Genomic DNA, 14380 nt, shown 5'->3' with positions numbered 1-14380 from the left:
CTGAGGAGAGGGGCTGTGAAAGGAAGACAGAGAGAAAGAGAGAGAGAGAGAGAGAGAGGAGAGCCAAATTAAATGACTCCCGTAGCCTCGCATACACTGAGTTCCGATCCCATATTTAATTCAGTGATTGATTTGTTCATTAAAATACATCCCAAACCTAATTATTCCATTAATAATCCAAAACCTAATGAAAGAAATCCTCTGTATATGTGTGTGTGAGAAGGAGAGACATTCAGTTAGTGAGTGATAAAGAGAAGATTGAGACAAGAAGGAGATATACAGAAAGGCGAGAAAGAGGTCATTTATTTGTACTGCGAAATTCCAAGTTTTCTACATACATTTGCACACATGCAAACACTCACAGACTCATGTTTGTTCGTCTCTCCCCATGGGGACATTTCATTGATTTTACACACTCCCTAGCCCCCTACCCTAGTCCTCCTAACCTTAACAACTACATGCCAAACCTAACCTTAATTGTAACCTGAGCCCTAAAACCAAGTCTTAACCCTCAAAAAGAAGTCTCTACCCGAAAGGACCTCAACTTTTGTCCCCATGAGCTCCCATCGAGTACTGTGCATTCAAGATGAAGTCCCCACTGGGATATAAAAACATACACACACACAGGGTCGCTTGAGGTTATGTGACCTGGGTAATTTACAAGGAGATGTCGGGCAAAAGTAAGGTCAAGGTGGGAAGCAAAGAACAGAAAAGAGGAAAGGGAAGTAAATAGAAGAGAAATGGAAATGAAACAAAAGGAAGAAAAGGATGTGAAAGAAGAGGAAACAAAAGGAAACAAAGGAAAGGAAATGAGGACAAGTACAGGGAAATACAAGAGAGGACAAGAAAGAATAGGAAAGAAGGAGGAACAGGAAAGTACAGTAAAGAACAAGTAAGGAAAGGAAGGGGCAGTACACAACACAAGAGGAAAGGAAATAAAGAAAAGGACAACAAAAAGATAGGAGAGGCAAAGAAAGGAAAGGAACAATCTCGACTAATAAATTAGAGTCTATTCACACAGATCTACAGAGACCTCTGTGTGTGTCCTGTATAATATGTGTAAGTGGATGTGTGTGTCGTTATGTGTGCGTCAGTCATTGTGTGTGTGTGTGTGCGTGCGTGCATGTGTGCAGCAGTGGGAGTGGGGCAGCCCTGAGTGTGGCTGTAGATTAATGGGGGCCATTATCTCAATGCCCAAAACACTCAGTGATGAAGAGTCACTGCCTGGCGACAGGGCTCGGCCAATCAATTTGCGGCGCAGCGGTCACCTGCCCGGGTCAGGGCCCACATACGGCTGGTGTTTGTGCTGTTGTTGTGACTGTGGTAGTGGAGGTGGTTGTAGGGGAGGGATTCTGGCAAATTGCCAAGACATTATGGTGAAATATAGAACAGAGTTTCTCTCTGCCTTGTTCATACAGTTTGGCAGCTAGAATGGACAGACAAAAGGGATCATTTCTCTCTGGATAAATACACTACAACATATGTACTCATCAGTTCTTGAAAGTAACTAAGTATGTTCACTTATGTACTTTATACAAGTACAGTTTTGAGGTACTTGTACCCCAGTGTTTCAATTTACTGCTACTTTATATTTCTACTGCACTACATCTCACAGGTAAGTATTTTACCATTCTTTCATTCACCTTGCGATAAAGAGAGATGATTGAAACATTTCCTTTGCTCCGCTACTGAAAAACATATTAATGAGGAATTGTCATTTTAAATTGTGGCACTGCTTCTTTTACTTAAAGGAACAGTTTGACAAGTTAGGAAAAACACTTGCCTAACATGCTGAAATTAAGATGAGAAGATTGTTACCACTCTCATGTCTCTCCGTTAAAATGTCAAGATAGAGCCAGGAGCAGGTTAGTTTAGCTTAGCATAAAGACTGGAAATAGGGTGGAACATCTCTCACCGGCACCTAAAGCTCACTTATTAAGTTATATCTTTTTTGTTAAAGGAGACCTATTATGCTTTTCCATATTTTATGACTTATCTACAATGTTACAATGTTGGATGTTCATGTTAAACATGGCCAAAGCTTCAAATAATGAGGTTAAAGTATTTAAAAGAAATTCCTGTGAGCCAATACCTCAGATTTCCTCCTGTTCTGAACGCTCTGTTTTGAACTGCTTTTTACGTTCTACGACACATGGAACTAAATGGAGCCGGTGTTCCATGTATGGTAATTTGCTTCGCACAGCTACGCTCAGTCTGTCTGTACCGCTCAGTGTCAACAACAGCCTGGTAACATGCTTCAGGTCTTGGCCAATTAGAAGACAGTGGGCTTTGAGGCGGGGGTTAAAGAGATGGTGCATTTACTGCTTGTTTCAGACAGAGACTGAAATGAAGGCCCACATGAAGAACCAGTGACCAGGTGAACCAATAAGACCGAAAATAATTTTTTTGAACTTTGAATCATGCAAAGCTGCCATACAGGAGTCACAGAACTACAATATAGGACTGGAAAAACAGTATAATAGGTCTCCTTTAATGTTGATCAGACAGATATGAGAGTGGTATCAATCTTCTCATCTAACTTTCGGCAAGGTGAAAGCAAATTTTCCAAAATGTCAAACATTTCCTTTAAGTAAGGAACCTGATAAGGTACTTTTGATAAATGCATCCACTTTGTAAACCAATCACAATAGGTCCTTGGTCTTGGTAGGTAAGATGTAAAGATCTTTTTCTGTCACTGTTCTTTAATACTGTATCTCTCTCTCTTCTGTCCTCTATCTTAACAACACCCTTTTCAAAGCCAACTGAAGACCGAAGGAAAATGACTCCCCCCTTTAGCTAGAAAATTGTGTGTCTTTTGCAGGATGCTCTTTCTCCTGGAGGACAGGTTCCCCATCATTACCTTGAGAGCGCAAAGATCACTCAGAGAAGAGGGCTCAGAGTTATTTATTCGGCTCACATGCCCAAACACGGGCATGTGCTCACATACACACAGAAACTCACACATAAACGGAAATACACACATAAATGGAAATGCACCATAATGCTCATGGACACACCACAGAGAATGTCTGTCTTTTTCTGGCTTGAAAAATACCTCGAGGCTGTGTGATGGAGGACCTGTGAGGAGTATCCAGGAGGCTAATATAACAGAAAGGAGCCAAGCAATCTGCCTTTAATGCTGTAAGCATTTTAACTCCATGAGCCACGGTTGTGTGGTCTGAAAATCATGCTGTTAAATGGACTCCCTGCTGTAACTGGGAATGCATACCTCTATCAGTAGGGAGTGGAATTAAATTACATTAAATTGATTCACAAGCAGTTCAGTAATCTTTAGAAATGATTGAGTTCATTTTAGTTTAGCTTTTTTTTTTGTTTTTAGCCATGCTTTGGGTGTTTAGTTCATGGATGGTAATGTCTGTCGGATGGTTGGTTGGTCCATCCACCACTTTGGTCCAGGCTGACATATCTCAACAAATATTTGATGGATTGCCATGACATTTGTCTGGACATTCATTGTCCCTAAAATAAGAAGCTTGCTGACTTTGGTGAGCCCCCAGCACCAAGTAAGCTAATTTCAAACAACAAATGACAAAACCCACTGTAACACCTGCTCGAACAGCAGATGCACACAGTTAGCAACTTGCTGGTGAACATAGTGGAGCATTTAGCAGCTACAGAGCAAGATATTCCCAATAAAAGTTTGTAGAGGCCAAAAAAGAGCTAAAAGAGAGTGAATATTGGACTTAACATTCATCATGTGGCTAGCGACACAAACTAATTTCTGTTGACCCCAGATGGTCCCCCCCAAAAAACTACTTATTGAAGGTTTTATGAACAATTTTGGACACCCTCAGCAGTTAAGTGATTACAAAATTGTTTATACCTGATCTGGGCTTCTGTGTAAATGCTCATACCGAGTAATCGTTACTATATTGTGAAACCAATGAAGCCATTCAAAAAATACACTGAGATGTTGAAATTACACATGTGAGGGTCTTACTAGCATTCAAATAGCATCTACTTACTACTGAGAGAAATGGAAAGGACAGGTCATATTGCAATCAATCACAATCAACCTACTTACTGAACTGAATCTCAAAGCGCTCTGTGGTTCGAGGACACTTGTGAATAAAATTATAAGTACCTGCTTAAGTAACTGGTTCCTCAAGCTCTTGGGGATCATACATGACGGGGGCTAAAGGGTTAAGACTTCCCACACTTAACCCCCCACCCTATGAACTCAAAGATCTTATCAATGACAGAGAGGAAACGAGAATATAATGACTTTAATGATGATCAATACAAATCAAATATGATAGACTAAGTGATAAAGGAGTGCTTTAGAAAGAGAACATGATCTGAAGAATGGTCTGTGAAAGAGCTTTCACGCACTGCCGGTCATTTAAAACATGCAATTAGTTTGTAAGCAAGCTAATGGCAACAATAGCATTAAAACACACTGACAACTGGTATGAAAGACAGCTAAAAGTAACGCCCTTATGAGCCGTTGTTGACTCCTTATGGCTAATGAGTAGTATAGTAAAGTAAAACCATCTCTCCTTAAAATTAATACTGTTTAAAAGCATACAATTTACAGTTTACAATTTATATGCATCTATTTTAGCCAGATTCCAAATCTGATCACATCTGTCTTAGTTTTCCTGAGCTACATGCAAATCTAGTCCAGAGAGTGGTAATACACCCGAAGCTTACAACTATCCATAACACAAACACAATGCATAACTCATATGAATGGAGTATGAGCAAGAAAAGGATCAGAACACTGCAACTGCATGTACTAAAACCTCTGCAGCTTTTTCCCCCCCCAGTCACTTTACATGTGACAGCTGTGGCTAACTACAGCTAACAGCAGTCTCAGTTCAGCTGCCATTACAGCACGTGCATTTGCATTTAGCATTGTGTGATAAATGTTAGCTGTTGAGTTTACTCAAGATACATGAAGTTATGTATAAAAGGCATACATTAAGCTGTGTCTTCTTTCTGTAGTAACAGTGGCAATGACTATGACAGGTTAATATTAATATAAGGCACTGTGATAAACTTCATTGTTTATATTTAGCCATTTAACTGGTCAGTTTGTCTTGAATTTTGGTCTGCAGTCAAGCCACACAGATGCTCTGTCCATCCATATAGAGTATTTGGCTTGACCAGTGAAATCACTGACTGCTATTTTAATTATACAAGCACTTTGGAAGCATAACTGCACTGGAACTAAAAAAAGTATATTTGCTTGACTTAAACCTCAGAACCACTCATCTTTAGAATACACATTAGCAAACTGGCAAACTTGATAGCACAAAAGCAACTCTTATTGAAATATTAACAGTTGTTGTCTTGTCTAAAATCCTATCAGGCTGATCCATGCCAGCAGTAAATCAGCCTTTTGTCGGATCATTCTTTTGCTCCTACTGCTTCCAGAGCTGATGGGGGATGCCTCGTATCACAGCAGATGTCTGCCTGCACAGCATGTAAAAGCAGCCTCGCACCCTACTCCCATCCCGGAGTTATAACTCAGAGAAGTTAAATCTTTCCCAGCAGTTGCACTATCAAGCAGTCTGGCTGCATCGACTTCATTTACAAACAACACACAAATGTTCTTTGGGTAAGCAAAAGTACACACAACATTTCAAGTCTTACTGCTGTTTTCAACGATTCTGAGTGCACCTTTTGTTTGGGTAGCAGAGATTGGGTCTTTAATTTCTTGCGCCGTCAGTCATTTCCTGAAAGAATAATGTATGTGGACGTGCTTCTAAAGACAGAGTTCACGGCAAACTAGGCTTGTCTGCTGCTGAACAACATCAGCGGGCTATCATGTCATTGTAAAGGGTTGTGAGAATGATCAGCGTGTCAAACAGTGATGATAATTAGGATCAACAGGGGCGAATTAGAAGAGATTTATACGAAAAAGTTACCACCAACAGACCCAAACGCTTTGTACTTGTTCTTACAATGACACATTCAAACGGGCAACTGCTGTTCTCTGATTTGCAGCAAACATTATGCATAGATCTTGATCCAATGCCACTGAGCCTGAACAACAATGGAAACCTGAGTAAGTAAAGCATCTAACTGAAAGGTCACACAGATCAGGGACATTGTGAAAGGAGTTCAAAAATGAAACAAGCATTTGGAATGTGCAACGATAAGTTTTTGCAAAAATCTGTGATTGTTTGTGGTAACACTGGACTTGGCAAACCTCTAAATGTCAACATCCATCACATGCTGGCTGGGGAAAGACTCATGCGACATTAACGCAAACCCATTACATCTATTTCAACCCTCACTCCTGCCAACACATACAGTACAGTAAGCCACATACACACAAACGCTGCAGCACCACCAGATGCTGTCCTCCTTTGACCTGTTTGTATTAGCTTACCTTGGCGATTTGGACACACCAGTTGAGCAGCAGCTGCGATCCGATGTTGTCCTTGTGCTCGTGCACGTAGTCGAGCAGGCAGCCGTGGGGCATGAGCTGGGTGACCAGCTGGATGGTGGGGCTCAGGCAGACGCCCAGCAGACGCACCAGGTGGGGGTGCTCCATGCTGGCCATGATCAGAGCCTCCTGGTTGAGAGGGGGGGGGGGGACAAAGAGGGACTAAGAAGCCTGTTGCATTTCATGGCTGGGAATACAGATGTACCCTAATCAGTTCCGAACAGATATCTCAACAGTGTAATCTTTAGCTTTTGTCCACCATTTGCAGCGCAACTGAACTTCATTCTTGGTGATCAGATGTTCTAAGCCATAGAAGTGCTCCAACTGTGGGTCACATAACATTATCTATGGAAAAAATCATTCAGATTTTTACTTCTGGATCCAGGGGCACCAGAGAGCTCCTCCTTCTTTGCAACTCTATGGTCATTAAGTGCCACTCCTAGAGCTGGGCGATATAGCCAAAAATATTATAACGGTATGTCGATTCTATATCAATAGTTATCCCAATAAATGTCATCATTATTTCTTTCAAATTTAAAGGCAGATTTTTGCACCTGAGTGAAGAAATAAGATGGTTAATTGTGTTTCTAAACTTTCTTTTATTGTCTGAACATGACAAACACTTGATGCCAAACACTAGATCACTTAACAAATCTGAGGTAGAACATTCAAAACTATTATGAAAACATTTTTTCTCAACAAATATGCATGACTAAAATTAAGATCTTTTTCAGTTCCTTTTCGTAAGCAAAATAAATATTTTAATGGAAAAATAAAATGCTAATTTGTTCGTGATTCAAATAAATTAACATTAATTGAACATTGGTTATATGGTTATTGAGGAAATGATTATTGCGACAATTACTATTGTTTTATTGCCAAGCCCTAGCCACCGGCAATGAAAATGACTTCTGTCTAGAGAGAAATGCCCAACTTCCTTGACTAAATACACACAGACACAAGACATAGGGTCTAAATAGCTGATTTACAGCGGCTAATGTGCGTCTTTGTTGTGATGTCAGAAAAGATTCAAGTAAAGGGACATGAATGTTTAAAGAACCATATGTTTGGGGTGATGTTCGGTTGGCTGACAGGTCTTTTAAGCTATTACCCTCTGCGATTGTTGCCATCTGCATGGCCCATCTTGGCCAGATTTCCACTGCTTTGCCCTAATTTAGATTTTCCTAAAAAGGACTGAGAAGCTGATAAGAGGTGCTAAAGCCAAAAGAAAAGGTTCCCACACATGTTCGGTAGCATGGCCAGCTGGTTGTTGGTGATAATTGTATGGACCAGCGGATCCCAAACTGTTTTGCTTGTGACCCCTTAAAATAAAGTATTGTGTACTTGTGACCAATTATCGAAGGTTATCGTTTGAGTATGGACAGGAGTGGTGAGCACTTCCAACTAAAGAGGGAGATTTCTACATGGTTTGTGTTCATAGAGGCTTGAAGAGGTGAGAGCCTGACCCCAAGGTTAGGAACCATTGTAGATATTCTGTTTATCAAGTCATGTTAGGTTCAGTTTTTAACGCAGAATTGAATGTGTCTGTATCTATTATCCATGGATAATTCTGCACTGTGTTCCGAAGACTTCCTACTAGAGGTGGAGTTAGAAGCATAAATTAAGACTTGTGGGTCGATGACTATATCTGCGTGCAAAGCTTCTGTCCACAGAGTATTCTCATTGTGTGAGAAAATCCTTCTTCAAAGCTGCACAAATGCAAACTTTCTATCTATATTTTAACATAACGTAAAACACAGAGTTTTACTACTGTGAATGTTGCACCAACACAATCAACACACACAATGTGAGCGGTGCATATTTAAGAATGTCTGGTGCTGAGTAATACAGAGTCACAATGTGTTTGGTTTCTTGTTTGATATGACATGTAAATGCATTTTCTGTCTTCTCTCTCATCTCATTCGGCAGCAGATGGGCATAGAGGTTTGAACAGTTGGGACTCAACGTTGGGTAATTGTTATTGCGGATCTGCAAGCAGAAGGATGTGTGGTGGTGATGAAGTGTTATGATGGCGAGGGCTGATACTCGTGGCCGGCGTGTACGTATATTGTGGCTGAGCAGAAGCCGCACTCAGAGTCATTGCTTCAAAACACTCACTTCAGTCCTTCTTCTCATGTCTTTTCCGCTCTCCAGCGTGCTCTCTCTCATTCACACACCCTCACATGCAGACAAGACTCTTTTGGCAGCTCTCTAAAACACTCACGCTCACATACTCAAGGACACACACTCTTGCTGTCTCTGCATACAGCAAATGGTCGAGGAGGTGTATATCCAGGCTTGGCCCCGGGGCAGCTGATAGATAGATGAGGTGCCTTTTTAAATTTAGATGCTAAAGAATGAGCTTAGAGGCAGAGTGGTGGTGGTGTTGGTGTGAGTAGATTAATTCTAAACAGAAAGGGGGGGCCATAGGCCACAGAGAGGCTTTTGGCACCATCAGTGCCCTGATTTAAACAGTGCCTCCTGGGCCAAAGTAGTGCCACTACATCACCACTTCATAAAACCACCTGCCTCCCCCTAACAGCTCCACATTATACAACTCCAGCCACCTCTGCACTGGGCGTACCTCACACCTTGAGCTCAAGAGAGGAAAACAAAGGAAGGGAGATAGGGGAAGAGCAAAGGAGCACATCTGTGTGTGCAACAGAAAGAAGGAGAGAGTGCTTTTATTCTCACTCTGTGATCCCAAAAGACCCGGGAGTCGTAAACTATGTCGGGCTAAACTCTCGCTATTGCTTTCTACTCTCAGTGTAAACGTGACGAGGGCTTGTGTGTGTGCGTGGTCACGCGTGCACAAGCGTTTGTGCGTTTTGGTTTCTCTCTCATCTCCCTGAGCGCTGACCTCCATTACTGCCGGCTGACCCTCCTTTCCCATCTAGTTCACTTGCTCACTTTCCCTCACACACACTGGGTGATAGACTGGCAGAGCTGTGTGAAACTGGTGCAGGTTCCAGTGTGTGTGTGTGTGTGTGAGAAAGTGCAATTGTGTGCATGCATCAAAACACACTAAATTAGTGTAATATTAGGGCTTTGCATTCCGCATATCAAATAATCACTCAAATTCAATTTGCCAACACAAGCAAATCACTCTGCAGCTCTCACATACGAGGCCACCACCACCTGGGGAGCCTTTTGTTGCAAAGCGTGCGCTGTTTGGTTATGTGTGTGTGCGTGTGTGTGTGTGTTTATATGTGTGAATTTTCAGAGTGTGTTTGGAGCTGGCACTCCAGTGGCTAGTTTCCCAGTGGCGAGGCGTGAGCCTGCCTTTAGATTGCTGTTTAACAAGCCGGCAGACAGAGCATATTGGCTCTGGATGGACAGAGACCCCGCTGGGAGAAAAAGGGAAAGAGGAAGAGATGGAAGGGAGGAGAGGAGAGGGGGGAAGTAGCGGGAAGATGCAGGGACTGAAGAGGGGAGGAAAATATGGGCAGAAAGGGAAATAGAAGGTGGGAGCACAGCCATGTTGCATGCAGTTTCTCTCTTAAGGACGAATATGGAAGGAGGAAAACCAGCACCGTGGTTAGTAGCTGACTTACTGTGGACAACATGATTTTACACATTATGCCCTGTGCATAGTATGGCCTTTTTGATCACTATTTGCAAGTAGTCATTCACTCACATGGGACAGTCACAGTGGTTAGCTAATGCTTATGCGCGGATCAAATGGATTTAGTACTCTAAGATGGAGGCCAATGGAAATTCCACTTCTTGGTTTGCTTCGGCACCCGTGTTGTGCAGCCTCACTGCACATGTGCATTAGCGACTGTCTTTGTGGCCCCCGCCTTCCACTGAGATGATGTCACATATATATATATAAAGAAGTGCTTGTCTTGGCTTTTGGACAGTTTAACAAATATTAAACTTTCAAAAATTCACAAGACAGAGAGTAATACTTTGTATCCTGATTGCAAACTTCTCTTTTGTGAGAGTGGTCTATGGGGTCAGGCTGCTATTGTAAATAAGAATCTGTTTTTAATTAACTTGCCTTGTAAAATGAAGGTATAATAATAAAAAAAGGTTTTCTTGTTGGGGTACAGCAGTTTGCCACAGGGGCAAAGCATCCAGCTCTCTTAACACTGATGAGTTGAAACTAACATATTCCAACTATGACTAAAACATTTAATATGAAGGCTGTAAAAATAAGAGAAGAATGGTGACATAAGATAAGGTGGGAAGAATTGGAAACTCCCCAGCTCACCCCCTTCCTCCTCTTCTTCCCCCCTCTATCACTCCTGGATTCCAATAAAGCCATATCTCATAAACAAGTGCTGTTTTTTTAATAGACTCTCGTTCAATACATGCCCGGCATGTACAGCCTGGTGGAGTTCACTTTATTACTGGCTCTGACTGAGATGGTACTCTCATAAGAATTTACCAACGAATGCACAATCCCACAAAGTGACAGGCTCGGACGTCTCTTTGACAAGGCTACGGCATTACAGCTCGGACACAGAAACAGGAATACACACAGGCCAAAATAGACACAAATTGTTCCAACATAAATACTCACGTCCATGAACTCCACGTTAGCTTTGGGACCCGTGGCCTCGTTGAGGATTTTAATAGCCACAGGGATCTTCACCGTCTCACCTTCTGGGACCCAGATGCCCTGAAAATCCAGGCAATCACCATAAACACACAGCTCTAAGTCTCAATAAAACACCTATGGCTAGGGCCCTGATGATTACAATGCCTGTGTTTAACACAGTCTACTGTCCTGCTAACATTTCTCTGCAGGTCTGATTTAACTAGCCTGCACATGCATGAACCCCATTCTTGGGGTCAAAACTTTGCTCTCATGATCTGTTTTTCAGTGTAAAATACAGTTCCTTATTCTTAAAGCCCAGCCTGTTGTCAGATGAGCCACAAGGCTAATTATGAAAGAGCTGTATGAACTGTATAGTAACTAAAAGGAACCACCTGCTACAAGCAAAGAGCTCTGGTCCATAATACGTTTTAAATTGATGTTGGACCATGTCTGCAGAGACGAACTGTAGTAGAATATGGCTTTAAAATCAAAAAGGCTGATCAATACTTTAATTAAGAGGAATTTAGAGCTGGTGGTAGAAACTGCAGTGTTTATTCATTGAGTTTGCAGAGTTTCGTATGAATAATTTTGCTGAGGGCAGTGAAGTTGGCAAGCAAACAGCCGTTTCTGTTCCAGGTCCTTGAGCCGCCCTAGGCTCATGTCTGTCAGGAAACAGTGTTACAAAGGGAAATGTTTATGCTTATTGTTTAGGTTGACAAGGCAGGATTGTCCTACTTGTGAGAGGTTAGTGTCTGGTGAAAGAAACGCTGTGCTTGAGTGTCTTCTTTGCCACTTAGTGGACTCCCTGATGTTTGATTCATATTGTGTAGGCCGCACATTTGAATGAGGACTGGTGCGTGCGTAAATATGTACACACACACACACACACACACACACACACAAGCACACACCCAAAAGGCACTTGTAAATGCAGATAAACACACTGACCTTGTAAACTGTTCCAAAAGCCCCTGAACCCAGGATCTTAACCCTCTTCAGTTCCGTCTCTTTCAGGATCCGCAGCTGAGCCTGGTTGGGGGCTGTTCCACTGGGGGTGAGGGGCTCCACCAGCTTACAAAAAAACACACAACACATACTTAGACTGTTTATCCTACTCATCCCCTCATTTCGTGCCAAAAAACATAAAAAGCCCTCCTCTCGGCTACTGCTTTTGTTGTCAAGCTACTGACAACCTGCAGCGTGCCACTCTTTTCACTTCAAGTCAAAATATTTTTAACCTCTTGCTCTCGGCACTCTGAAAGCTATAAACGTTGTGCATAGTGTGCAGCAGGGCGACGCCGTTCCAGTTAAAATGATAAGTGAAAATCTTGGAAAGGGAAGCACAAGGTGAAGCAAGGGTTATTTGTGGCAAATAAACAAGCCTCCAAAAACAGAGACTGCCCCGTCCTGATAGTCATGATTTTACGCACACTCATTTATGAAATACAAATAATTCAGGGTGTGTGTGAATGTGAAGTTCTGTCAGAACTGGCAGTTACCAATGTGGGCCGCAGCGTGCCCACCACTAAACAAATCACAGTCTGGTGTCAGCTGCTATCACAGCCGACAAAGTGTAGCAGCTCACCAGCTGTGCACATACAAAACAATTCCAATTCAAGGTTATGACAAGCCTCCTCCGTGCTGCCTGGCTGCCAGTAACAGCTGACACTGAACAGTATCCCAGCAGCTGGCCGGCCACCCGCCTCACCACTAGCCGCTCAACAAAGGCCCGGCTACTAAATATAAAGAGCAGGAGCTGGCACCTGTAACTGAGCTGTGAAAAGATCTGAGCCAAACACACATTCAACCAGACAGCATGTAGCACACATCTCAGGGCACTAACACATGCAGATACATGCATGTACAGCACACAGATTCACAACTATTGACAACACATGCAAATTCACACTCATATCAACATCAAACACACAGATGGAAACACACACACATAGAAAGCACACATCAGACCACAAAACACACATCCAGACACACCCGCACACACTCAAGAAGTCAATGCCTCTGATCAATACATGTCTTAATGAGCCTATCAGCCTATCGGGTCCCTCATTCGCTGCGGTTTATCAGCAGCATAATCACCCAGCTCAACTTTGGCCATCAAACAATATAATGAGACCATATATCAGTTGGTCAGCCATACAAGCACTTACTTAATGTGATATAAAACCATCAGCACAATAGGGCCGCGGTTGCACTGCCATGCCGGTCTGCAGAATGGATGCCATCGCCCGCGGCTCGGCAATGACATGTCGTTTATTGGCGGTTGTTATGGCTAGGACTGAAGGCGCCGTGCAAGCACGGTGAGATGTCACCACTGACGGAGCTGGGGAAGGAGGATGAGGGAGGAATACAACGCAAAGCAAATGAGTGGACAGAGGGAAAGAAGGCAGCAGTGAGGGGATGACGGAGTGATCGTGTAATAGAGAGCCGGAATTAAAAACCTCCATCTTAGCCTTGTGTCCTAAATTCTTATTTTCTGGCGACAATTCAAAAGGGTTTAAGAAAATTCACCTGTGCAACAGAATGACAAAAATATGGAAATGAACACTGAATATTCTTGAGATTAAATTGTTCTGTCAAATGCTATTTCTGTGGTCAAGGATGAACTTTTTCTCAACCAATAAAGTTGATTCAAGAAATTTCCAGCATCAATTGACACTTTTTTAATATGTACCGACTTTTGCTATGCCAAAATACAGATACTAAATTCTAAAAAATTCCTGAAGCATGGGGAACTGCACTGGAATGCGTGGCAGTATCTCTCTTGCATTAAAAAAACACATATTTCTTTCCCAGTTGCCATGCATTGTTTATGCAAACTTAACGATTCACCAGACCACTCTAAAAAAAGCACACTTAGCTTAGAAAACTTCAAATCATAAGTATTTACAATACATTAAACAAGTATAGCTAAATAAGCAATCAATAAGAGTTCAGCAGTCAAATACTCAGCTAATCTGCTCCATCAGGACTGTGTGTGTGGTTTGATCATATTTGATTGACAGTGACCAACAAGTCCACAAACTGACATCGCATTTAATGTCAGATGTTGCTGAATTCTGATAGGTGTACAATAGATAATACGTTTTTCTAATTGAGCCCCGCTCACTTTGAACCAGTGAGAAGAGCTAAATTCAAACATAGAAATCTCTCATGTGAAATAGCTAAAACTGCTCTAACTTTGGAAATTGGTTTTCATGTATATTATTTTAAGTACCAGTATCAATAGAGGTTAATTAACAGTGTTTTATATATCAGTAATAACAGTACTATTATTTATTTTACCTTTATTTATTCATGTGAACGTTGCTGAGAGGAAGCCTCTCTTTTGCAGGACCTCCCAGTCACAAACTCGCTTCTCTAAACTTTAAGCCACCACTGCCCTTAACCCTTTAGCT

The 14380-nt window shown here is 42.0% G+C and overlaps 1 protein-coding gene across 3 annotated transcripts in view; it reads right to left on the bottom strand.

Annotated features, from left to right (window-relative positions):
• The window catches only part of LOC119904608 (receptor tyrosine-protein kinase erbB-4-like), a 287263-nt gene that overhangs the window by 29719 nt on the left and 243164 nt on the right, over positions 1–14380 (bottom strand). For 2 of the 3 annotated variants that reach the window (XM_038721419.1, XM_038721434.1), the window contains exons 18-20: positions 11913–12035; positions 10947–11045; positions 6362–6547 (exon numbers count right to left, since the gene is read on the bottom strand). In XM_038721419.1, coding sequence (XP_038577347.1) covers positions 6362–6547; positions 10947–11045; positions 11913–12035 — 408 coding nt within the window. The remainder of the gene's footprint in view (positions 1–6361; positions 6548–10946; positions 11046–11912; positions 12036–14380) is intronic. The other variant, XM_038721427.1, reaches the window with a different exon arrangement.

This window comes from Micropterus salmoides, unplaced genomic scaffold (genome assembly GCF_014851395.1).
Source record: "Micropterus salmoides isolate LMB-PRFRI ecotype aquatic unplaced genomic scaffold, ASM1485139v1 Ms_hic_scaffold_1, whole genome shotgun sequence".
Lineage (NCBI taxonomy): Eukaryota > Metazoa > Chordata > Actinopteri > Centrarchiformes > Centrarchidae > Micropterus > Micropterus salmoides.
This window is presented reverse-complemented; position numbering and strand designations above follow the sequence as displayed.